We start from the raw sequence: 26,820 nt of genomic DNA, 5'->3' as shown, positions 1-26,820 counted from the left end.
ACACAGCCCACAATTTGTCCCATTCGCCTCTTATATAGAACACAGCAAACCAGCCGATGGCTGCTTTCACACAGTAATCAGATCATTCAATAATAAAATACTTTGACTGCGGTTTCCGTGTTGGTGCAATTTATACAGAACAGTGAGGTGGAAAAATACTGAAAGGGGCTTCTGATGTCACCTTCAGAGAGGTCGACTTCGTCAACCGCCCAATCTGCGTGAGTTCTCTTTATACAGAATTAGCACAAAATCCATCATCATTCGTTAATAAAGTTGTAACGGGAATTAAGAATGTAATGCAGTTTGATTACATTAGAACAATTCACGGTTATTTAGCATAAGGTTGCCACGTAATATGAAGAGGTTTAAATATTAATCGAATAGGGGATTAAAGTGGAGCCATGGATCGCGCGTCAATTGACGTTAGCGCGTTATGCGCATCGCAAGAAATATTAATACCGTTGTTTTATTTACAGACCAAAAAAAAAAAAATGTTGCGATAGCTAGCTTAGAATAGTTAGCACCAACAACAACAACAACAAAAAAAGTGTCAACAATGTTAAAAGATGATCTGAAGGATAGATTATGACGCGTGTATATAAGCAAACAGTTTAGCTCAGCAAGAAGACTGGAAAACAGGACAGCAAAAAAAAAAAAAAAAATAGCTTTGACTGCTTCACGTTGACATTTTCATTGCTTTATGACTACCTGGCAAGGTGACGAAAAGGCATGTCAGTTGCCAGTCACAGCACACTTAAGACAACTTTTTCTGGTATCATCGGAAACCCAAAGAATACACTTGAGACCATTTTGTTGACGTTTAAAATATCGCGAGTTGGCTTGCTGGCTTGTTCAAGACAACTTTTTATGGTATCGTCAGAAACTAAAAAATATCAGACCACTTTTTTGGATATTTGAATTGCGATTGTCTCAAGCTATCTTCTCACCCCACTTTAATAAGAAAAGTTTTCATGCTAACATAGGGGAAAAAAACTGACTACTAAACAGCAATATGTCTTGCTAGCTGACAACTTTTTATGGTATTATTTGAAATTTTAAAAAATGAACTTGGACCACTTTGCTGATATTCAAATAGTTAAATATCTAAGTACTTTATGAGCTGACTATTTGTTTTCCAGTCATAATGCTGGTTAAAGGCAACTTTTCTTCGGAAAAGTAGCACAAATAAGATTCGATAATGATCCGGATTTTAACATTTCGGGGAAGAAGGCTTTGACAGAAGGCACGTGTTCGATAGCTTTCAAACGTCCACGCTGATAATAATCACGTCGGCGGACGTCAAGGGATCACAAAGTCAAATTACTCTTTGTCATCTCCCAAAAACCATCCCATTAACGTAGGGGCTAAATCTACATTCGGGAAAGCATGATACGACATCTAATCAGGTAAGTAACGACTAATCTTCAGTAATCCGGCGTTTAAGTGCTCTTATCTGTAGCCAGGCCGCGGGCGGATAACGGGTCGGGTCAATGGCGGAACGACAGAAGGTCAGTGGTATCAGTGTAAAAAAAAAAACCTGAAAGGTGACAAAATGAACAAGAAATGCTGGTAGATGCTTTTGATTGCATGACTGGTCTTGTGGTAGCAGGAACAATTCATTCCAAATTTTGCAGCAACAGCTAGAAAACTAAATGGCGAATCATGCCAATGCCGCAAAATCGACCGATGGCCCCATGAAGCTATGAAGGCAAAAATGGAGCGCACCACTCGATCCTCCCCAGCAGAGGCTCCGTTGGCTTTGTCTTGACTAGTTTGCGGACTAAAGTAGCAGAACAGCAGCAGAACTCGATGGATATATGACTCTCTGGAACGGCGTTATTTCACTCACTGACAATGGGATGAAAAGAGGAGCTCGTAACATTCAGAGAGAGACTCTCCCTTCGCAGTTCAAATATTGATTCATTGATCATGAACATGCCGACGGTGAAAAACAGCCCCATCAAGAGCCAAGCCATCAGTGTGAAAACACTTTCTAGTGTCATGATGATGTGGTATACTTTGGAGCGAAGCTTGTGTTTGGTGGGCTGGTTGACATTTACTATTTTTTTTTTTTTTTTTTGCTTCTTTGTTTCAGACAGATACGACCAGTCAATCTTCACGTTTACGAACGCAGGAGCCACAACTATCTAAGCTATCCAGAAAGAAATTGAAAAAAAAAAAAAAGGATAAATGGGAGGCAGGTGGTTCGGTGTTTGGTCAGTGGCTCACATCAGATGGCGGCATCGCGAGGAAGTCGGGGCACGGCGGTGCCAGGCCTCCAGATGGCGTAGAGGGGCAGCGAACCCAGCGGCTCGCCGATTCGACGGCGCCACCTGACGTCGCCGAGCCGGCGGCTCAGCCTGGGGACCCGGCCGAAAAGCGAGGCGGTCCGGGGCCCCAGCGGGTCAGTGAAAGTGAGGCGGGACCGGCGCCCCAGTGGGCGGTTCTCTCGGAAGTGCGAGCGGCGGAGTGAGGGGATGCGGCCTCCCATCGTGGGTCCCACGAGGCTGAGGCTGGTTCTGTCCGTGAAGGAGTCCGTCCGGTCTTCGTAGCCGAGGTCGGCGGGGGCCGAGCATTGCTGCAGGGGCCAACCGCCGCGGCTTTTCCCCCCGTTGTCCGCCGCACTGCCCCCCTCACCACCTCTCTCCGCCCTGGCCGCCGCCTCCTCCTCTTCTTCCTCCTCCTCTTCGGGTTCCTCCTCCGCCTCAGCCATGGGCTCCTCTTCCGCCTCAGCCTCGGCGGCGCCCTCGTCCTCATCCTCCTCGTTGCTGGCGGGTGCCGGGGGGGTGCGCGGGTCCCGCAGGAAGACGGCGATGACGGTGATGTTGTCGCTGGAGCCGGCGTCACGTGCCGAGGCCACGAGCTTGTGCGCCACCATGGCGGTGTCGCCGGCGTTCTCCTGGAGGTGGTCGCTCACCACGCGCACCGCCTCGTCCGGACTCACCGTGTCCCAGAAGCCGTCGCAGGCCAGGAGCAGGTAGTCCTCCGAGCCATCCAGCGGGAAGGCGGCGTGGTCCGCGTCCCCGCAGATGTAGGGCTTGTGTTCCGAGTCGCCTGGCAAAGGAAACCCAAAGCTCATGACGCTTTGAAATTTGATTTGACCCCTGGCGCTGAACAAACGGATTACCTATGGCTCTGGAAACCGACAGACTGCCGTTAACCCTCCACGTCCCGAACCAGATCACGCAGCCGCCCAGCGCTTCGATCCTTTGCTTCTCATCCTGCAGACATTTGCGAGAACAAAGTCGAACATTTTGTTTAATACCATCCGTCCATTGTTATTAGAAAGCGAGGCCCCCGAAACAACTAAATGATTTCCGTTACCTCTCTGTCGGGTTTGTGCGGCTTCATCAATTCCACCACTTCTCCCCGGCGAACCAGAATGACCTGGGAGTCCCCCAGCCAGGCCACGTGCAGCGTCCCACCGCGGAGGAACGTCACCACGCCCGTCGTCCCGCAGCGCAAGTTCTGCCGGGGAGAGCATGCAGGTTCAAGGTTCAAGCTCACGGGCTGCTTTTCAAAGAGCGATAGGGGGGCGGGGGGGCGCAGACAGTTACCTCCCGCGAGGCTTTCTTGACAAAGTGCTCGTCTGTGATTTTGAAGGCGCGGCGGAGCGCCTCGCCAGGGTCTTGGCTTAGAGAGTCCTGGCGAGCCAGGTTGACGTGGAGATGGTTGGCAGCGTAAATGGCGGCATCAACGCCACCATGTCCGTCAAAAACGGCGAAGAACGCCTGCTCGTCTTGATCCTAAAGATACAAAAAGAGGCTGGGATGGAAACTGATGACATTTTGGAAACTTCATCCCCCGAAGCAACATGAAATTGAACACTGCAGTTAGTTCGTTTACTACGGCCTCCCAAAAAGTCTCAAGAACCAACACCCGACAGGACACAGGAAGTCAGACATTTTGGATAGAAGTAGCCATTTTAGAGTCAAGTTGGGTTTATTTCCGAACATGAAACTTGGTTGAAAAAAAAAAGTCTCACTATCCCATGTCAGAAAAATACATCCATTCCATTCCACTCCATTAAAGACAAACCTCCACAACATGTTGTCTGATGGCGACCAAATTTGAATCTTAAATACGAAGCTATAATATAAATCAACGGCAGGTCCTGCCCTGAGGGGACTCATAGGTGCCCCCTACTGGCATTACCACTTTCCACATCCGTTACGTAACTGAAGCTCTGAACGCATGAGTCATTCCGTTTGATAAACCTTCCCAATTCCAAGACATTAAACCTTGAAAGAAAAAAAAGCTTTTAAGGCAAGCGGCCAAATGGCGGCACTTAACAAAAAAAAAATTAAAAAAAAGAAGAAAGAACAGCTCTCAGTGCGTACCTGAATGTTGAAGAGCGTGTTGAAGTCGGGAATGATGATGTGCCTGTCCTCCATCTTGCGTCGCATGTTCTTGATGGCGTGGATGGACGTCTCATAGTAGGGCTGCGGGCGGCGGCGGTAAGGCAGCTCCTTGGTCCAAGCGCCACACGTTTCAAATAGTCGGTTGAAGATGAGCCGCGCCAACTTGACCGCCTCGATCTCTGGAATGCATTGGAACCAAGAAAGGAATGAAGAAATCACAAAAACGTTTCACAGCTTGAAATGTGCGCTGAAGAAAAAGCCTTTTCTGATCTGTTATCACACGTTTAAGCAATTAGTTATTATTTTGGCTGAGGGCTACAGTCATCAGTCAAGTACTAATTTTTTTTTCATGTTAATGTTTTTAAAATGTCCCCTTAGAAATGATACCAAACATCAGAAAGCACACTTTTAAAAAAAAAGTGTGCGTCACACCTTGCTAGCCAATTTAGTAAAGTCCCCGTTTCCACAGCAAGTAAGTGACACATTTGTGAATGTCAAAACCCCAGCGGGAGCTGTTTTACTTTTTCTGAGAGGCAGATTAAAGAAGTTTGAGTGAGTGAGTCAAGTGAGCGAGCGAGAGACAGACAGAAAGACACAGAGAGAGAAAGAGAAATAGAAAGAGAGAGGCCATTAGGACTCAAAAGCGACCTACTAATGCTCGCTGCAGGTGAAACAGTCAAAGAGGGAAGATGGAAAGGGCGCCAAAGAGGTCAACTTTTGACTTCTTTGGCCCTCGGATAAAATCCTCAAGAAAAGATTGACAACATGGCACAGCACTGCAGCAAAGCACTGCTCTTATGTAAGACAAGGCTATATATAGCCTGACTAAATGAAGTGCCTCCCCTCACTTCATCACAGTTCATTCCGAGCCTTTCTGGAATTGCCCAAAATGCCACAAGATGGCGCCAGAGCCCTGGCTCACAGGAAAGGAGTGTCGAAGCAGAGCTCAGTTTAGCCTGGGTCGGTAGTAGAAGTTATGGAGAATATCTGCTACAATTTGTGCTCTGCTCAGTGGCAAAATCAAATCACCTGGAATCCATTCATGTTTAAAAAGATTTTTGTCAGAGTTTGAAACGGCCAACTGTTTTGGATTTGTAATATGTTGGTATATTTACAGATAAACGATTAATAAATGCAATTATACATGTTTTTGTGGGTTATGAATTACTCGCGTTTTAAAAATCTTTGGTGGGTTTCCTGTACATATTTTAGTTATTTAGATTGATCATAGACTACAAGACTCTTCTTGCATCACACGACCATTCTGCCCCCTCGCCATTAGATGTTGGAATACTCTCACTTTATTTTCATTTTATTTACCGTATTTATATGCCACTTAATTTTTTTAAGAGCACTTTTTTGAGCCAGGAACAAATTAATTGACATAGATTTTGATGGTTCTTTTAAAATTAGAAGAAATTGGAAGGCAAATATTTGAAATCTAATTTCTCACCCAAAATGCTGCTCTGGTGTCCCTCAGAGCTCAATCCTAGAGCCCTTCTTGCTACATTGCAATCACACAGACAGACTCACGTGGTAATGGTCCGACTCCATCTTCCACGCTCTTGATGAGGTGGTGGATGGTGAGGTCGCTCTGTAGGATGCTGTCCGACGTCGCCCTGGCCAAAGCGGCCGCCAACGAGCACGGGCAGTTACTGTGGATTGGCAATGGGAACATCACACATGTAATATCTTGTGATTTTATTTGGATATGTACAGTGCAGAATGTGTGAGGCGGTTAGTTAGAATTTGACGATGCAGGTAACCACCTAACATAAAACAAAAAAAAGTGTTTTTCATAATATATAAAAATATTAAAAAAAGAAAGTCTGCCTTGTTATAACACAGGACGGTATGAGAATTATGTACGGAACTCAAAACCGTACAAGCCTCTTTGTGGGAAATCACGATACAGGAAAGTAAAGATAAGAGTATGGCAGAGGCCACTCTCAGCATTCTTTCCATTCACAGAACCCCTCTACTCGATGAAGTGGGCGGATGCTGAGGCGAGGAGCTCCGATTGGCCCGGGTGGTCCTCGAGGAGACGAAGGCATCCCACCAATGAGCGCTCGCCGGCGCTCGTGCATCACGGTCAAGTCATGTGGCGCGTAGGAGGATTAGAAGAAGCGGATTAATCTCACGAGCCCCGAGCGCACACCGAAAATCAGACGCGCATCACTATGTAGGAAGAAATATGGAAGGAGGAAAATATAGCCTGTGCTAATAGGATGGGTAACAGCAAATATGTGAGCTGACATGAAAGGCAAACATTTGATTAAATATTGCAGTGAAGCAGTGGGGGCTGTTTGCATCACACAAGCATCACCAAGATGCCAGATGGACACGAGCGCCGTCGCGATCACAATACACAATGATATGATACCGATTGTGCTAGAACAGTTAGCACATGCTGCCTAGATAAGATAGTGTACGGTAAAATGACAAAGAAACAGCACAGCTCACCTTTATGTTTTCATAGCCCAAACATATCGGCACAGACATATGATAAAGGTACCAAGATATATGAGTGACAGCTGAAAATGCGAGCAACGTTTACCAAGGGATGATGAGAAGTTAGCTAATTCAATTACTGAGGTTAGAGTTAGCTAAATAATTTACCCCCAGCCAGCTACCAAAGTTAAACCAAGGTTGAGCACAATTTCTAGTTTTTATCAATTACAAAATGTATTAAAACACAGTTATATTCTTGTTCGAATGCCTCTGAGGTCTTTTTTTTTTGTGTAAAATTGCACACAGGGTTGCATTAAATGTTATCGCTAACAATATGTTACGATATGCGGCTTTTTACCAACCTAGTCTTTCCCTGACTGATTCAAGTTAGAGCTCTCCCATGATGCTTTGCGCCGCATGCAGGAGGCTGCGAGTATGTGATCGCCGATGACTCATGCATGCGGCGGTCATGTTTTTTTTTTTTTTTACTTGATTTTACCCTGCAATGAAGCATCAAGGTTGTTGCCACGGCAACAGAGCCAATTGACAGTCAACCATGTCGGCCGTCTTTATAACACCACGCCGGGGTTATTGTTCTTCATCGTATCGGCGCCAAGAAGTGGAGGTGAGAGCGTCCTTTTCTTCACACACTCTCTCTCTCTCTCTCTTTCTCTCTAATCAATCAAAAGGCAATTTTTGAAAAGCAAAACAAAGAGCTGTTTGTTATTTGTGTGTGTGCAGCAGACGCCGGGTTGAGAGAACACGCTATTCCCAAGAGGCGGGTTTACATAATTCGCAGAGGGCCAGTTCATCTTTTGCAACAGCTACTCCTTTAAGAAGGCTTGTGAGAGGACGTAAATGAATTCATTTGTACACACACGCACACAGGCCATGTGGTGCTTTGGCATCTCACAGTGAGATGTTGCAAGTCGGGGCCACAACATTAGGTACAGCTGTGTCATCGGAACCAATGCATGAGCTGTAAATACATTGTATCGTTTAATTTTTTTTTAAATATTATCATAATTATATATGTGCATATTTATAAGATTCCAAAAAAAGAGAAAAAAAAGATTAAACAATTTCCGATAAAATCAGTTTTCCCCATTTTCAATTCCCAAAAATGTATATGCTTATCCCGGGTTTTATTGTGCTTTACTTATACCATATTTTTCTTTAAAAATATATATATATTTAGTACAAGAGGTTTTTCTTTGTAAATCATTCAAGAAAATTAAACGCCTATCGTTGCTACCTTTTTTTTTCAACACAAATGTTTTTCATTTTTTAATGTAATTAAAAAAGTACAACGTCTAAAAATTCATCATAATTGCCTTTAGTCAATCTAGGACGTCATGTTAAATATAAATGTGTTTTATATTCAAGCAAGGAAATTATTTTGTTCCTTTATATCATTAGAATGGTAAACATTTTTAAATCTATTTCCCTAAAGGGCCAATCGAGGAAAATTGCTACTTGCCTAGCACAACCGTCTGCCGTAGAGAAACTAAGGACTGACGTGACTCTTCCAAATTTTGGATCGAGCCAAAAGCAAGTGTTAGTATTACGACATCATGTGCAAACGAGTGTCAGCTATGTTAACAATAACATTTTGCTCTCTCAGCACATCTATTTTTAGGTGCACCTCTGGACGCTTGCAGAGCCGGGCTGCTGATGTAACACTTGAAGTGTTGCCGAAGCCTCAACGGACACATCCGCCGCACCAAAACACGTCCAAGTTTCACGTGATGCTGTCCATCGCAATCTATAGACTAACCTCACCTTCTTGAGCTGGCCTAGTTCAGTTTTGCAGCCCAAAAACAAAACAAAACCAAAAAAAACCTGGAGGTGGGATTACGTAATCCACCAGCCGGATTAGCACAGAATTGACGGGAACCGGCAGGCGAGCGGGCAGCCTGCCATGACCTCAACTTTGGTGGCCCTTTCCAACGACTGAGTGGGATCAATGACGTGCGTGATTTGTAAAAGGACTTGTAGAAGCTTTAAATGACCTCGCGTGGTCGCTATTGTACTGACGGCCGGTTAACCAGACTTTAAGATTGCAGAAATTGCATCTCCATTTAACAATTATCATGGATAGAAGACCTCCAAAAAAAAACTGACTAGAGCACTAGCATGGCTGCAATCTCCTAGCTCATTGCGACGAAAGCTTGGCATTGGCAAAAAAAAAATAAATAAATAAAAAAATCATGTATGAAGTCTGATAGGACTTTTTTTCAACTGCATACCAGTACACAAATTCCCTCTTTGAGAGCTCACCAATGTCGTACTTTTTATACGTACAATCAAATCAACAAAACATTTATGATCAAAGAACTTTGCTTCCAAAACTTGTGACGATTCGTTGATGTGTCAAACTGCCGCAGGAGAGGACTTACACAACATCAAATTTATTTTTCTTTCGTATCGCTAGCGGGTATCAGCAGCCTCCATAAGAACCCGATACTCTAAAATAAAGTCGGTATGAGCCCAATGTGTGAGACACCTAGTAACAGCTTTGAATTATTTAAAAAATAAATAAATAAATTGCCGCCTTTAATAGTCGTGACGTCCATACAAGAGTAGGGGGAAAAAAATGGCAATTTATAAGCGCGAGAAGAAGCAGCGCCATGAAAGTGACTCATTTATCATTTATGCTACCTTTAGTGACGTAACCCGGCACGCTCGACGGCGCAGCCATTCGGAGCACCTTGCGGCTGCCAGGAGGCACGCAAGTTGTGCGCTATCATGGCCGGCTGGATGGGAAATGTTTTTGCTGGGGAAAATATGCCAACAGTTTAAAAAATGTTATGACTTTACACTGTCAAGATACATCTGCTTTTGTAAAAAAAACAAAAAAAAACTCTTTTTTTTTGTCCGCGTGCAACACACTGCGCAGCTTCAAGTTTGTGTCATGTCAAGCGTAAAAATAGAAAAGCAAATAAATTATAGAAAATAGAAACGCAAACAAGAATAACTCAAGCTGTACGCCCCCAGTGGAATAATCTTAAGAGGGAGTCCCGGAAAAGGCCAAAAGTTAGCGAAGCCCTGCGCCACGCCAGCGGAAGCCTGTTACGTAATCCCGTCGGCACTCGGGTCGAGCAGAGGGCTCAGAATAGCTCCCATCCAGCCTGGCGCTTAAATGCCACCTTTTTAGTTGTCCACACAACATATCATTTTGTCTTTTCTTTGCTGGTATACAGCCGCAAGGTTACCAAGGTTGCCAGGTGATCCAAACGGGTTTTGTAAGAGAGTCGAAATATGACAGCAACGACCCCCAACGATTCACTTGACAACTCACCTATTTGCCTGATCTGAAGTGATGCGTCTCGATAGAGACAAACTTTGTATGTCAGGGATGAGCTAGGTTTAACCTGGGTTGTTAGTGGAAGTGAGATTGTTTTTTTTTTTGCCCCAAATCACTGTTCAGGCGTTTCAAGGGCAAGATTGGAGGATTGCAGGTTTATGTTTAAGACACTCCAGGGGTGCTTTGCATTCGCAACACCTGCCAGCCCCGTCAAGCGTGAAGCATCATTTGAATTACGACTGTCGTGATGGGGGGGGGGGTCTGGCGGGTGAGTGTGCAACGTCCCGGCAGCTGGGAGAAAAGGAGGACACTGCACACTTTTTTTTTTTAATGAAGGTCACCGTGTTGCCAAAAATGGAGCCTACTCTCCAGAGTTGGAATTAATGAAGGCGCCGCCTTTAGAAACACCATGTGAGTCATTGTTGGAAAAGACCACTCTTGTCTCCATTCTACTTATCGCTCAAACATTTAGTCTCATTAATACTGGTAATTGTTTGATGGATAAATACATTAAAAAGGACTTCAATGTCGAATCAATTAAATATAGATAGACAGACATTGCGAAACACGGAAACTCAAGAACATTAAGTTTGATCAACTTCATAGTTTTGTGTTTAAGTGGTAGCCAATGGCATTTCGACACAAACGCTCGCTTGCAAGCTTCTGTCTCCGCATTCGTGTGTTTTCGTCCTCCGCCTTGCTTCCTCAAGTCCGGACAGGAGCAAGGTAAATTCCTCGAAAGTGACTCAGCTGTCCAAGACGAGCAGGAGAAAGGCACACGCCTTCACAACATGGCTGACGTGTTACGTTGAAAGTGCAGCAAAGGTTTTCTGCTCGTTCAAGTCCGTTCATGTGCATCTCCGCACATTGGAAGTTTACTATTCACAAATTCATTCATTTGCATTGTTTTCATGCTCATGGAATGAATGAAAGCAGTGTACTGTACACCAAACGTGTACGGCTTGACAATTCCCAGCGACGGAGTAGCTGGAACTCAGGTCGCCCTCGGTGGTAATCCCAACCAGACACTCTGATTAAGGGATTACTCCTGCCACTAATTTCAAAAGGATAGCCAGGGATAGGCCGCCACCAGCGCCACTGCAGCCAGAAGAGGCAAGGAAGTGCCCCGGAGGACAGAAATAACCGCCCAGACGTCTGACATCCAAAAGCGCGCCGATGACGCTGCGTTCTGATGCATTCGGTTCTCAAACTTTGGTCACCTCAAAAAGTAAAGATGTAATCATTACCAACTTTTAAGAGTTACTCAAAAGTTAAACTGCAATAATATTGGCTATGTGCCTTAACCAGCCAAAACACGGCATTATCATCAATAATACATTTGTGGAATCGGAGTTAAGCAGGAAAAGCCACCATTTTTGGCCATCTCAGGCGGTGGCCATTTTGTCACCTTCTGTTGACTGAAAATGACATCACAGTTGCTCAGGGCTAAGATTACGACCAACCACAGCTCACCTGTTTTCCGAACAGAGCCATGATTGGTCGTTTTGGAGGAATACTTTTGCATGATATGACCGACAGAAAATCGTTTCTCCAAGTTAAATTGGAGATAAATGTGTACTTGATACCCCCACCGGTAGATGGCGACCATCAATTCACAGTGGCTTCCTTGCAGTGGAAGGACAATATCAAGTGGTGGCGCCAACGCACCATTAAAGCTGCACTCCGCAAGATTTTGCCTCAAAATATCTTGACAATTTCCTTTTCATTTGACCGTTTATGACTCGCACATCTTAAAAACATAGCAGATTAACACTTTAGCTGTTCACAATGGGGATTCTTGCAAGCCTCTGGAAAATCATTTTCACTCGTCGCCCTAATAGATTCTACATCTACTCAGAGGAAGGGGAAAAAGGAAAAGCATGACACATGCACGTGAAGAAAAGAGTGCAATTTCATTTTTCAGCCCTCAGTGGCAGTAGCGATTAGAAACTCAAAATCCTGACGAAAGCAACTTTAAGATGGTTTGCCATCTGCCAACAGACACCACAGAAGAAGAACAAGGACAGGCAATATATTAGGGACAGTTGTTTTACACTCATAATGTTTTGGTGACTGGAATGATTGCCTTATGATTCTCCCAGAGTCCAGAGGGGTTAAAGTGGGTCAAACTGTTACAAGTTAAACTGGAATAGACCAGAAAATAGCCCGAAGTATCAAGCAGGGTAACCCACTTTAACTGTGGACACGGTCTAGGAAAGAAGGCTAATTTTGATTGGCTGTCAGCCATCCTTCTGATCCACACTGCAGGAAAAAGGAAGGGGTGGCTCAGTTTTTTTTTTCTCTCCAAAAAGTTGCTCCAGAAAAGCCCACAGAAGCCTGGGAGGTGATGCGTCCCTTGGGGATGAAATCTCCCGGCCTCTTAGCGCTCTGATTAAACAGTGAAAAGCCAGCAGACAGACAGATGGCAGCGTGAAGAAGAAAAAAAAGGGACTTTCGCAAAGTCCTAACATTCAGGATATGTGGTCCATGCGCAGAGGGAAAGCGTTTAAGACGTACACTACAAGTCTTGTTTTTGTTTTTTTTAAGACTGGGTTACCAAGTTTAGTTTTTGAAAATCAACCATTTTTCCCGATGTGTGCCACAAGATGGTGGCTAAGCACAACATATGGCTAAATGAAAGTCTTCATCTCTAATTAAAAAAAAAACCAAAAAAAATTAAATCTGAGATTTTTTTTTAAGGCCACATTAGGGTGCACAAGTGAGAAACTAGTTCATCTTGAAAGGAGGTCACTTCATTGGCGTACACGTGGGAGGGTCCGGATTGCCGTCAAAAAGCTGTTCAAATCCCACTCGATCGTTGCCGCGGTGACGTTCACCCCAGAACGACGGCGCGGCGCACTAAGGCCCACGAAGGATCTCATCTGACGAGCTGGATGCTAATGGATGTGTGCAGTGCAAATAAAAAGCTCAGCTTAAAAAGGTGCTTACAACGAGACACAATGTCCCACTGTATCGGCGACCTTTTGGGCCGTGTCGTCAGCTTTCCCATCTGTCAATCCCGACGCTCGCATTTGTACGGAAATAACCAATGGGAGAACACCCATTAACTGCAGTACAATATCGAAATAAGCGAAAACAACAACGAAGGTGTGTTATGTGCGCTAGCAAAGCATTTGTTCAACATTTGATGTCGATGTGGATGAAAAAAAAAAGCTCGGCCATTTTCCAAATGTCCTCCGGAGTGAATAGAACAGGTGGACATTAATGCTTGCCGCATTGGCGTCCGACCACCTGAGGAAATCCTCATTAAACGAGCCTGTTGGTGGTTCCCCACAAAAGCCGCCTTGTCCTTCAAACTGAGGTCGCAAATTCACATTTGGTGGTGGAGGCGCTCAGGAAAATCAGCAAGCGCAACCCTTGGGCTGGAAAAGCTGACCCCAATCAGCCATCGCTCAGGCAATTTTTTTTTTTTTTTTGCTCTGACATGCGAGCATAAATTTGTGATGCAACTCACCTCGTGTCATGACAAGCGCCTTTTATTGGCACACCCTGTTGAAGTTGACTGTCAAATTAAACAAAAGCAAACGCACGTTGTGCATTTAAAACCACCACATAACTCTGCCTTACAGCAAACACAGACGAGCAAACCAACAGCATCTTTGTGGCTCCAGTGCAGCAACAAAGTAATCCAATACTCTCGGGCCAGACGAGACGTCCTTTTTTTTTTTAGATGACGCTTTTTCAATTTTGACGCATGAAACGCAGTGGATCCAGATTAAGGACGGTGCCACGTATTTGTCAGCTCTGTGGAAAGACGGTTGTCATGACGCCACAGCAGAAGTGTCGCCATTCATTAGCGACGTGGCGTTTTTCACACTCGCTGTATCTTTAGATACGTGCAAGGGAACACTGGAGGAAGCCGGATCACCCCCCCCCCGCGTCTGCACAGCTGTGGGAGACGCAAGGAGAGGCTCCCCTCTCTATTATCATGCAATCACTTGTGCGTGTGCGTGCACATCTTCCCATTTTAGCGGGTAGTTTTTGGCTTGTTGTACCGTGTTTCTGTAACATTTATTGAGCAAAGCCACAAAAGGTCGGGTGAATCCCGATTTTGGTGAGCCATCCAGTCTACAAAGTATGACAAAAACCGAATCTTAGAAATACAGAGCAATATTTCCAAAAGGAAATAATGTAGCACCAACGAAGCTAATTTTATACAGTTCTTATGGATTGTTGACATTGTTTTCTTTTTTTAATTTTATGATGATTATTATTATTGTCAAGCACTAGTACCTTCCTCCTCTTCAATGTTTTCAGCGTTTCTCCCTGACTTACTACTACGTCTTGCGTAACAGTCACAAAAGTCACGCACGATAAACCACACCGTCTCCTGCACAATTTCTTGCTGTTGTAACGCAGCAGTGTGTTTGGATACAAACCAGTGTTTTATTCACAAGGCATCAGCAGCCAAAAAGAAAAAGATAAGACGCTTTAGGGTGAGGAGAGTGCTTCAGATGGGACTCGCAGCTTGAAGCAATTGTTTAAAAAAGATTTTTTTTTTTTTTTTTTTTAACAGTATACTTACTGCAATGCCCTTGCGTGTGGGAAATGAGTCACAGTCATCAATGCGCCTTCCCGATATTTATTTTACACTTCAATAACAGTAAAATATGGAAACAATGAGCACTTGGGTATTTTGGGTAGCGCAGCTTGGTTGAGGAACGATAAGCAAAACGCACTTACAAAGCGCGGCTGCTAGTGGAAGAAATCGTTTTAAGGCGATATCACGTTTACAAGAGCGCCGTCTATCACTTAACAAATTCAACGTAACGTTATTATATCGATATTATGCCGTCTTGAAATTAACTTCTGCAAGCAATTACTCAAGTTAGCGAGTGCATCGCTGGCAGAGGAGCTTAACTGCTTCTTCGCTCGCTTTGACTCGCCCCAACCGTCACACCCCCGCACTTCAAGCTCCAACTCCCCCCCACTCATCGTGGAGGAACACGATGTGAGGCGCGCGCTCCTGGCGGTCAACCCCAGGAAAGCTACTGGACCCGACGGAATACCAGGCAAGGTCCTCAGAGCATGTGCCCACCAACTGTCACATGTTTTCTGCAGGATCTTCAACCGCTCCCTGGCTCAGGCAGTCATCCCCTCCTGCTTGAAAACTTCCACCATTATTCCTGTCCCCAAAAAGTCACCAGCCGTCCACCTGAATGACTACCGTCCTGTTGCTCTCACACCAGTCATTATGAAGTGCTTCGAGAGGCTGGTTCTCCAGCACATCAGGGACTGCCTTCCTCCCACTCTGGACCCCTACCAGTTTGCATACCGGGCTAACAGATCCACTGAGGACGCCATCGACACTGCTCTGCATGTTGTGCTGGGCCACCTGGAACGACAGCAGAGCTATATGCTCTTTGTGGACTACAGCTCGGCACTCAACACGATCATCCCAGACATCCTCGTCGCCAAACTGGACACTCTCGGCCTCCCTGCCCTCACACGCATCTGGATTAAGGACTTTCTGACCAACAGACCCCAGACTGTGTTGCTCGGCCCCTACACGTCCTCCACCCTCATGCTGAGCACCGGTTCCCCCCAAGGATGCGTGCTGAGCCCTCTCCTGTACGCCCTCTACACCTACGACTGCAGCCCGGCCCACGGCAACAACACCATCGTCAAGTTTGCTGACGACACGACAGTGGTCGGTCTGATCTCGGAAGGTGACGAGACAGCCTACAGAGAGGAGGTAAAGAGACTGACAACTTGGTGCAAGGACAACAGACTGCACCTTAACTCTGCTAAAACAAAGGAGATTGTCGTCGACTTCAGGAGGAACAAGACGCTGCCGCCCCCCCTCTGCATCGAAGGCGTGTGTGTGGAGAGGGTCCACACGTTCAAGTTCCTGGGAGTACAGATCTCCGATGACCTTTCTTGGAGTCACAACACCACAGCAGTGGTAAAGAAGGTCCGCCAACGTCTGCACTTCCTGAGAGTCCTCAGGAAATTCAACCTGGACAGGAAGCTGCTGCTGGCCTTCTACCACTCGTCCATCGAGAGCCTGCTGACGTACTGTGTCTCCACCTGGTACAGCGGCTGCACTGAGGCGGACAGAGTGAGGCTCCAGAGGACAGTCAAAACAGCGCAAAGGATCATTGGCTGCCCTCTCCCCCCACTGTCGGACATCTACACCGCCCGGTGCCTCAGAAGGGCTCTCAACATCGTCAATGACAATACCCACCCAAACTCACACCTGTTCGACCTGTTGCCCTCTGGCAGGCGCTACAGATGCATCAAATCAAGGACCAATAGACTGAGAAACAGTTTCTTTCCGAGAGCCATCTCCATACTGAACTCTCACACACACACGAGACCACCCTAACCTCGCAAAACAGCATTGTGATGTGTTTCTATATGCCCTATTCAGTACTGAATTCCATTGCACTGTCTTCTTTATTTATCTAATTTATATATTTGTCTGTATTATTGTTGTATTGCACTGGAGAGGGGAGCCCTCTAATCTCGTTGCACACTTGAGTACAATGACAATAAAGGGATTTCTATTCTATTCTATTCTAAAAGTGGTGAAATAAACAGACTTGCTAGCAAGGCTAGCTAACTAGCATAGTGAACATCAGATTGCGAGCACATGTCAATTAAAAAAAAGTTGTGAAGATTTTGGATTTTCTTTTTTTGAGCAAATATTTTGTTGTTTCAAAAAATAAATTCATAAATTGCGTTCAATTGAGAATGTTTAACATATAATGTAACTCGTATATGACATTTCTTGTCATGTTAGCATTTAGCTTGCAGACTTTCATTAAGTTTGGTTGAAGATTTTGGTGTTCAAATAAACGTGCATTTTTCTTGTTTTGTGTGTCAGTTTTATAGTGAACTTCAACTGGCAAACCAACAAATGCTAGTTCAATAAAAATGCAACGGACTAATTTTCTGGAACATAGCCCCCACCAGAAACGGGTTGAGTGTTGAGGCTAACTGGCCTTGTTTCAACACATACATGGACACCCCCCCCCCCCCCCCAACGCATCCATCAGCCGGCCTCCGCATCCATTGAACCGTTGAACTCTCCTCTCGCAGAACTCTATTATTAGCTGTTCAGCCCGGAGACAAACTAATGACACGTCGGATGAATCAGCAGACCTGCTGCCTCCGACGCGCAGCGCTAGCCGTCTACGTAGGCCGAACGCGTGTGGTCCCGCTTGCACACCGTCAACTCTGCTTGGGCAGCTGCAGATGGCCGTGCCAAAAACGTTATCACGCATGAGGATGAAGAAGCCCCGAGAGTCAGGAGGGAAACAGAATGTAGCGCACAGCAAAGGGAAATGGCCGATAAGATGGCAAGCAGACTTAAAAAGGGATGCAAAATTTGGGCTCAATTCATGAAGGATTGGGGGTACATTTTCATGGGAAGAAGACGATGCAGACATTTGTGCAAAAATCCTTGAACACTGACGAGGACATGACAGTAACTATTTGTGGAGGATAGAAACCGGGCTGGCACGCGAATAACAAACAAGTAATTTCAATGGATTTCATTGCTGAGTATGGAGAAGTTAGAAAAAAGAAAGAAAACAGGAACAAGACAAGCCAAAATAAAAAGCTGAACCACAGAATGTTCGACTCACACTAAAGTTTACATACAAGCACATTAGCGAGGTGCTCAGCTGACATATAATTGCTATTCCCCGCGAGGGCTGCTGGGCGGTTGCCATGGCAACTATTGTCCGCGATGTGAGCTTGAGTCAAAGCGGACATATTGGCATGTGTGTTTTGCTGCTAAACGCTGACATGTCAGCTGGCCGAGGCGCTTGCACGTTAGCGTTTTGCACTTGTCAATGCTTTGGATGGCAAACAACGAGGCCTCAGGAAAGCCTGCCCACCCATTTAGTGCGAGTGTGTGAAATTCAACAAGAAAATTTGTTTCTCAGGTCCCCATTACAGAAAATTAGGACTGTAACTGATGCTTGTTTTAAGAATCAATTAATCTAACGATTACTTTCTATGAATCGATGACAAGGATAGAAAACTCTTTCTAATAGAAATTTTGATCCTTTCGTATAAAAACAGGACATTTGAAATTGACCGTGCAGAACATGTACGTGCAAAGAAATTATTCAGTGGCATGTTTGGACTGAAACATGTTTGAAAATGTCTTATTTTGATTCAACACAAAAATAAATCACTTTGCTTGTCTTTTGGAGAATATTAAACCGTTTTGGGATCATAGTTTTTCGGATAGTTGTGATTTATGCCTCCTCCATCTGCAGTTGAGTGAATAAACAACCCCATCCACTATTTGTGAAAACACAACAAAGTGTTTTACTTTGATAATCAGATTCCAGGCTTGATTTGGATCGAGTCCTGCCTGGACAACTTGTGACCCGCTTCAGAGACATCAGACGGTCAAAAATGTGGAAGTTCAGCCAGAGAGAAGAAAGAAAAAAGAAGTAAGAATGAGTGATGTTTCCCCCAAATTGAGATTAGACGGCGAACCGGAGGAATTTGGTGGGAAGCCATTTAGAAAAGCCAGATTGGGCCGAATCCAGCACGGCTGAAGCAACTTGAGCCAGAACTGCTTTCAGGAGACTTGCTGACATCAGGGTTTCCCCCGCTAAACAGGCTTTGTGTGGGCGACAGCTCAGTGAAAAGGCAAATATTTTTACAACTTTGTTTGCCAAAACCAAAGACCGGGACAAGACTGGGCAAAAGAATATTCACTACACACAAAAAGATTGAAATTGGGCTTTTGGGAGACATTTCAGGAGGAACCTAAAATGCACTTGAACCTTTACAGGTCAACTTAATTTAACATTCTGTAAACTTTGTTTTAAGACTTTTTGCACAACTTTGCCAATTTCTAACTAGGAGCTGAATGGCAAAATCTCCAACAGAGGAATTTTTCTGTGACACCTCCAGTCTCTCTCTATCACTGTTGCAACCTGCTGATAACACAAAAGACTCCGGACATCAATATTGTGGCCTGTTTTACTGCCACTTCGCTCCTCCAGCTCGGATTGACTTGAAAGTGCAAGTGGGGGTCGGTAAGAGAAGAAGCAGTAAAACAGGCCAAAATTCTGATGTCACGAGCTTCTACTTTTTACAGGCAGACTGGATGAGTCACAGAAACCCATAGATGTCCGTAGGAAAAAAAGGTGAATTTTGCCATTCAGAAAAAGTTTAAGAACAATGCAAGGGAACTCAATCAAATTTGCAACACCAGTTAAAACAACAACAACAACACTATTTGTGACGCATGACCACATGAGCAGGAACAGGAAGACCCCCCCCCCCCCAGCCCGCCAACTCCACCCCCTCTTCGGGCTGTCGTCACCCTGGTGGAGGAAGCGAAGAGGGTGGAGTTGCGCTTTGGGTTTCGACACAATAACAACGCGGCGACGCAAGTCAGGAAGGAAACGGCCAGCCTGCCTTTAGTGCCTCTTCCACACAAAATCGAAGTTTAACGCTAACGACGAGAAAAAGGATGTTTCAGCAGATTACAAGATGGCTGATGAACGAAAACTTGTCTTGAACGCAGTATGATAGTGGTTAGCATGTCTGCCTCACAGTCAAGAGGTTCTGGCCTTGAATGTCAGCTCAGTTGCTGTTTTTCTTTTTTATTAGTATTGGTGTTAAAATTAGCATATCACCATTATGTAAGGAAATAATAATCATCTTGCTTTAGAACATTTCACAGCCAATGAATCATGATGGATTTAAGTGTTATGGGGTCAACTAAATTAGCACACTAAAATGTACCTTTTGTATACAGTCAGCAGTTAATAATGAAACTTGAGGATATCATTCATATGTTAAAAGTGGAGAATTCAGACTGAACTCAAACAGCCGGAGCGGGATGCATCCAATTTGCTCTGACACTCTCAAAAACACCCAAGACTGTCAAAATCCAAATCATGTAATAATTTCACACGTCCAACTGGCTGACTGCAATGTTACTTCCCGCGACTCACCAAACTGTCAACTATTCTCACAGGATTCTTGGCCGTTTCTCCACAATAAGTGGGTGAGGTTTAAATTACCTTCACTTATGTTTAGGGAGTTTAAATTGACCATTTGAATGAATGTGAGTGTGGATACTCGTCTGTCTATACGTATGTGTCTCTCAATTTAATAGCAACCGGTCCAGGGGATCCCGCTTCTCTCGCAAAAAAAAAAACTCAGCTGGGATAGACTCCATGTAGACGTGACTCTAATGAAATTAACTATCATAGAAAATCAATGGATGGTGGATTTGCATGTTGCGAAACAACTACACCCCCACTTCTCACCCCTCAAGTTTCATTATTAACCCCTGTCACACAAGCTCTGCTACACCATTGGAGTACCTCAGAGCACCTCCCCACGCCCACACGTTGTTTAAAAACAAAAGGTACACTTCTTTCCAGACTTGTGTGCAGCGCGGGTGCCCTAGATGAGTGCTTCCCTTGCCAGCACACTTCTTTCTGCACCTATTTTGGATTCAAAACCAGGCCAGCATCTCATTTTCTCACTTTTTTTCTTTTGCCATTTCTGCCAAGTCTCTCTCACTTTCTCCCTCCCTCCACACAGACACAAAATCAGTTCATCCTGTTCGAACTGCTCACTACATTATGTAAGAAGTGCAGCATTTTCTTGAATGCATCCAGTGTTGCATTTTTTTTGTCTGGAATTTGTCAAAAGGAGGTAAATAACAGAAACGGTGAGGTTATTTTTAGTCCCTGAGAAGATGGTCTTCCTCCCCCCACCCCGCCTATGCAATGATGACGTCGCCATGTTACGCAAAATCGGGGGTTCACCTTTGGATTTTCCCCCCCTCAATGGCTCTGCAGCACGTTTGTAAATAAATCAAGCAAATGAAACAAACATAAAAAAAAAAACATTACGCAACTTTTTGAAGGGGGACACACCCATCGTGGTTGTGGGTTTAGCGGGCGTGTGAACCAGACCCAGCCGCCCCCCTTTCTTACGGCTTCACCATAAAAACGAGCAACATGCACGTAAGTAAAACAGATAAGTGTCCACTTAACTATTTGTAGAGGTGCTGGAGACACAAATCGAGGCATTCCCCCTCCACCTCGTCCTCGCACACCAAGTCGGTCAAGGGACGCGAGGGCAGCGGGTCGCTGTCCTGCAGAGGAGGGTTCATCTCCCGGAGAAAGAGCTCCAGGAACCGTCGGAAGGTTTTCTCCTCTGCTGCACAGCCGGCCATCATTGCTCATTCCTGGACACGCTCACGCTCGCACTCGCAGCTCCGCCCGTCGCTTCGCTAAACTCGGCTGGGAAGACTGGCGGCGACCCGCTGGCCAGAACTCGACGCTGGACTTTTGTTCTTAGGGGTGGGGGCGAGCTTCCGAGCTAGCTGGTGCCCGGTGGCGCGTTAAACTACCGGCGTGAGGGGTGAAGAGACAAGGGAGGTGCTATCTGACTAATTTGACGAAGTGTTGGACTGCCCCCATTCACCGCCGAGTGTGAGCGCGCGCCGCTTGCTGGGATTTCGTCGGATCGGAAGGACGCCGTCACTGGTGACGTCGGCGCGCATAACAAGAACGCGCACGCTGTCATTCTTGGGGTTGTTTAAAAAAAAAAACACGTCCACGAACACGCAGAACATACAACAAGGATTATATTACGGGTGAAAAAAATAACCTGAGCAATAGTGAACGCAAATGTATGTTGATTTATTTTTTAACTTTCAATTGACATTTGAAAAAAAAAACGACCTAAATAACATTCGTGTTATATATGTCCGTAATGTGCCATATTATTTGATTTTTTTAGTTTTTTAAGACACCCCAACATGGTTGTCCTGAATGACATTGATATTTCCCCAAAAAAGTTTTACGACTTTAACGTCGGGCTTTATTGTAAAAACATAAACTGAGCCGCGAAATAAACGTGTAGGAACTGTAGATTTTGTCTACTTTGTGTTCAGTCGGATATTTTATTTATGGAACCCGGAAGTAGTGTTGGTGTGTCACTATTTTGATTCCCCCTGCTTTTTTTTTGTCGGTCCAAAAGATGAAAGAAAATAGCATGGCCGCTCCTGTGAGTTTAGAGGCGCTCCTGCGTGCGGCCGTCTCGGAGGACGCAGAGCACCGGGACGACGGCCTGTGCGTGGTGGGCATCTTCGGCAAAAGCAACATGCAGTTGGGCGCCCTGAAGGAGTCTCTCATCAACACCCTGGCGGACAAACACGTCTTCTCCGCGTTTGGCGGAGCGGACGATGGGGGCACCGGAGGTAGCATTCAGGCGCTGTACAACCCGGACAACCGCGTCTTGTACCTGCTGCTCACCTCCGTGTGCGACGGCCGCCAGCTGCTGCGGGCCTGCCACTCCCCGAGCGCGGGCGGCGGCCACGCCGACGCGCACGATTTCTGGAAGGGGCTGGAGCGGCAGCATTGCCTCCGCCTGCTCTATATGTTTTCGGTGTGTCACGTTCTGCTACTTGTCCACCCCAACCACACGTTCGACGTCACCTACGACCGGCTCTTCCGAGCACTGGACGCCCTGAGGCAGAAGGCGCTGCCGTTCATCCGGGCCGCCGTCAAGGACTGCCAGGTGTCCAAGGAGTGGAAGGTCAACTGTCGGCCATGCCCGCCTCGGCTCCTCTTCGTCTTCCAGATGAGCGGAACTCTCAAGGTCCACCGTTTCAATACATTACACACGCCAAATCTACGGACATATCCACTGACCAATTCAATCCAAACCACGTATAATAGTCTCATTGGTGGAAATATTTTAAAAAGTATATCCCAGTACAAAGAAAGTACTGCTTGACCACTATTAACTTGCAATGCTTGTGCCCCGCAGCTTCAGGACACACCACACGTTACAATCATGACTTTTTGTGTGTTTTTTTTTTCTTGCCATAAAATAAACATTGTTTCATAATGGATTCCTCTGCAGGTCCCCAACGGCTCAGAGTCGGGCGTCCACCCAGACAAACCCAAGAAGCACTCACCCCGGCGGCGCCTTCAACACGCTCTGGAGGACCAAATCTACCGCATCTTCCGCAAAAGTCGCGTGCTGACCAACCAGAGCAGCAACTGCCTGTTCACCGTCCCCGCCAACCAGGCCTTCGTCTATGTGCTACCCGCTTCCGACGAGGACCCCGTGGGTGCCCTGCTGGGCCAGCTGCGCTCCAACTGCGTCCTGTGCGAGCAGGACTCGGGCGCGCTGGTGTCCGGTCCACGGCGCTATCAACAGATGCGACGCTCGGCCCGGCAGAGCACGGCAGAGCAGTTGGGCGTAGCGGCAGTGGTGGGCGGGGGGCCATCTGATTGTAGCTTGAAGGAGTTTCTGTGGCAGCATGTGGAGCTGGTTCTGACTAAAAAGGGCTTTGACGATAGCGTGGGACGGAACCCGCAGCCATGCCACTTTGAGCTGCCATCTTACTCCAAGTGGGCACAGGTCAGATACAAAAAGTCTACACACCATTTTTCAAATGTCAGACTTTTGTGATCAAAAATAGAAAAATTCTAAGCTTTTTCCAGCATTAATGTGACCCTTTTTACTTTCCAACACCGGCACAGGTGGCGCTGAAGCTCCACCAGGCGCTGGCGGGCGGCGGCGACGATGACGTGGCCGAGCTCGCGGCCAAGGTCCAGGTCCAGCTGAAAGTGCTGGACAGCTTTCTAGATGCAGACGCCAAGTTCTCAGAGAACCGGTGCCAGAAGGCACTGCCCCTCGCCCACAGCGCGTACCAGGCCAACTTGCCGCACAACTACACCACGGCCGTGCACAAGAACCAGTTGGCGCAGGCGCTGCGCGTCTATAGCCAGCACGCACGCGGCGTGGCCTTCCAGCGCTACGCCTTGCAGGTCCACGAGGACTGCTACAAGTTCTGGAGCAACGGGCACCAGTTGTGCGAGGAGCGCAGCCTCTCCGACCAGCACTGCGTTCACAAGTTTCACCTTCTGCCACAACCGGGTAAGTCCAAGACCCTACAAGACTAGAGTGGATCTGCATGAACTTCTACAGGCTACATGAGATGAATCCAATTGGAGAATTTCAACTGTGACCATTTTTTTTTGCTAGGCGAGAAAACAGACGTGGATCACAACCCACCCATTCTCAACCACAACAGCAGGGGACGCTCCACTGGCTCCTGCAACTGCGGAAGGAAGCAGGGTCCCCGCGAGGACCCCTTTGACGTCCAGACAGCGAACTACGATTTTTATCAGGTTCGGAAGCACCAACTTTGAGATGGCGCACATGGTCACTGTCCCACAAAAAGCATCTATGTTCAAATGTTGATATGATTTTTTTTTTTTTAGCCAAAAATTAAAGAAAACACAAAATACGCTTTTTGTTGGACAGCAACAAATTTCAAGGATCTTTTGCCCAAAATTGAGCAGCATTCACCCACGTTGCCTTCATTGTTGTCATCATGCAGTCGCTGGAGGAGAAATGTTGCGGGAAGCTGGAGCGGATCAACTTCCCGATCTTCCAACCAAGTACTCCTGACCCGGCCCCTGCCAGCAACCAGGCGCAGCGCCCTCCATGCGAGGCCGAAGCGGACCGGCTCAAGGAGCCCGGTGCCGCCCACAGCCACACGCCCGGCGACACCAGCCTGAGCCTGGCACTCAGCCTGGGCCAGTCCACCGACAGCTTGGGTCCTTACGGTGACGGCGACTCGGCCGCCACCGATGGCCAAGTGCAGCAAAAGCGTCCCAGCCTGGCCGACCGCCAGCCCTCCACTGTGGAGTACCTCCCGGGAATGATGCACTCGGGCTGCCCTAAAGGCCTGCTGCCCAAATTCTCCAGCTGGTCTCTGGTCAAACTGGGCCCGGCCAAGTCGTACAACTGCCACACGGGGCTAGAACAGCCCGGCTTCCTCCCCGGCGCCTCCTTCCTGCTCCCGTGGGACTTGGTGATCCGCTCCCGTTCCGAGGACGACCCGGCCGAGCCCCTGGACGGGGGCGCGTCCTCGTGGCCGGCTCCCAACAAGACGCTGGTAGGAAAGCGAGGGGGCACAGGTGGGCCGGGGAGGAGCCGGCGGCGGGACGACACGGCGCGGGCCTACGTGGGCTTCGAGTACGAGGACGGCCGAGGGCGCCGCTTCATTGGCTCGGGGCCCGACAAGATTGTCAAGGTGCTCGGACCGGGCGGTGCCAAAGAGCCCGCCGGCAGGGTGCTCAATGGCGACATGCCACTCTATGTGCCGTCGCCCTCGCAGGGACGAGGGGTAAAGCCTCATTTTGCTCAGCTGGTGCGGCTTTTTATTGTGGTGCCCGACGCACCACTCGAAGTCACCCTCAACCCTCAGGTAAACGCCACAGACAATAAAAAGCATGCTTCTCCAATTGCTTTCCATGTAGAAAGGAAACATACTTAAGACAATCTAGTTTTACATTTTTACGTAACATCTTTTCATTTAAAAAAGGCAAATGTTTTCTTAAAATAATTGTTACATTTTAAAAAAGCTAAATTATTGAATGAAAAAACATTTATATAAAAAATAACATGCAATTATCTACAAATATATTTCTTCCAATTTTAGGACAAATTTAATTATTTCTTTAAACTGAAAATGGAGATGCAGGCATTCACTTTTTTACATAATAAAATGAACACATTTATTATGGCGCAAACATATTTTGCAGGTACAGCCCGGCCCGCCGCCGTGCCCCGTGTTCCACCCGGAGCAGACAGATTTGGCGCTGCCGCCCGACGGCCTTTGGGTACTACGCTTCCCGTACTCATACGCTACCGAACTAGGGGCCTGCTACCCCCCCAAGGAGAACCAGCCCCTCGGCAACTACAAGGTGCTGCGTGGAATCCTCCGAGTCGCCGCTGCCGCCGCCAACACACAAGCTCAATGAATCTTCCGCCAATGTGCAATCTCGCAAACGGCCACTAGACGGCGACAATTGTTAAGAATTCGCCTAACAGCAAACAAAGGCTCATCAAAGCATTTCTTGATGTAAATAAATCTGTTTTGAATGAACATGAACTGAATCTCTTTTACCATGTTTGGTGTTCATTTATTGGACATTTATATATGTGTTGTATCTGTATATACATTTATGACCAATAGGCAATTAGCACATGTGCTTCAATGATGTAATTGAAATGAGCTGACAGTGGCACTCTGTAACACTGGATTTGTACATTTTAAATTAAAACAAGAGCACCATAATTTTCAAATTTGGAATTATGTGATAAAACGAACAAGTACTGTATATTTTTTTTGCCTAAAAAGTGTAACAAGATTTTTATTTAATTTTTAGCTTAAATCTAACATTTTCTGAACTCTATCAAAAACAAATATTGCTTACGGCGCCTCAAAGATGACAGCTTGCAATTTTGGGTGAAAATCAAGGCAACATCTCCAGGCCTGATGTGCCCATGTTGTACGCTACGGTTCAGGATAAAAGGAAAATTAACTGGGTCAACTCAATATTACTATTATTATTATTTAGCAAATATACAGCATATATTATATAGGTAGTCGTGAAAAAAATGACGGAACACAGAAGACGACATCATTTTTGGTTTGCTGCAGGTGGATAATTTAAATTTGATTTCATTTCATGAATACAAGGAGGCCTCAAATAGAAACTGGCTATTTTATTTCAAATTACGCAGAGTACAATGTCCCTGCGGCTTTGATAAGCAAGACGGAAACAGAACACTGTTGAGCCGCACATACACTGACATGCACAAATATCTAACCTGAAGGAATGCAGCCAATAACAATGCGGTTAATAACAA

The 26,820-nt window shown here is 46.2% G+C and overlaps 2 protein-coding genes across 3 annotated transcripts; one reads left to right on the top strand and one right to left on the bottom strand.

Annotated features, from left to right (window-relative positions):
- Window positions 1-189: 189 nt before the first annotated feature.
- Window positions 190-21,614, bottom strand: LOC148320393 (protein phosphatase 1E-like). The gene is made up of 7 exons (XM_088279883.1): window positions 21,132-21,614; window positions 5,895-6,016; window positions 4,341-4,540; window positions 3,558-3,746; window positions 3,325-3,468; window positions 3,128-3,221; window positions 190-3,054 (listed from the first exon to the last, which is right to left on the bottom strand). Exons 1-7 carry the CDS (start codon window positions 21,314-21,316, stop codon window positions 2,231-2,233), a joined length of 1,758 nt encoding a protein of 585 aa, XP_088136009.1. The 5' UTR covers window positions 21,317-21,614; the 3' UTR covers window positions 190-2,230.
- On the top strand, window positions 21,032-26,245 carry smg8 (SMG8 nonsense mediated mRNA decay factor). 2 transcript variants are annotated; one of them, XM_088279882.1, is made up of 7 exons: window positions 21,032-22,743; window positions 23,011-23,514; window positions 23,637-24,033; window positions 24,142-24,287; window positions 24,500-24,682; window positions 24,782-25,372; window positions 25,710-26,245. In XM_088279882.1, exons 1-7 carry the CDS (start codon window positions 22,123-22,125, stop codon window positions 25,926-25,928), a joined length of 2,661 nt encoding a protein of 886 aa, XP_088136008.1. In that variant the 5' UTR covers window positions 21,032-22,122; the 3' UTR covers window positions 25,929-26,245. The 2 variants fall into 2 exon arrangements, with proteins under 2 accessions (XP_088136008.1, XP_088136007.1); XM_088279881.1 differs by having other exon boundaries at window positions 21,034-22,743; window positions 24,500-25,372.
- Window positions 26,246-26,820: the final 575 nt, after the last annotated feature.

The sequence above is a fragment of the Idiotropiscis lumnitzeri genome, chromosome 17 (genome assembly GCF_059441095.1).
Source record: "Idiotropiscis lumnitzeri isolate Australia: NSW breed Sydney's pygmy pipehorse chromosome 17, RoL_Ilum_1.0, whole genome shotgun sequence".
NCBI classification, from domain to species: Eukaryota; Metazoa; Chordata; class Actinopteri; order Syngnathiformes; family Syngnathidae; genus Idiotropiscis; species Idiotropiscis lumnitzeri.
This window is presented reverse-complemented; position numbering and strand designations above follow the sequence as displayed.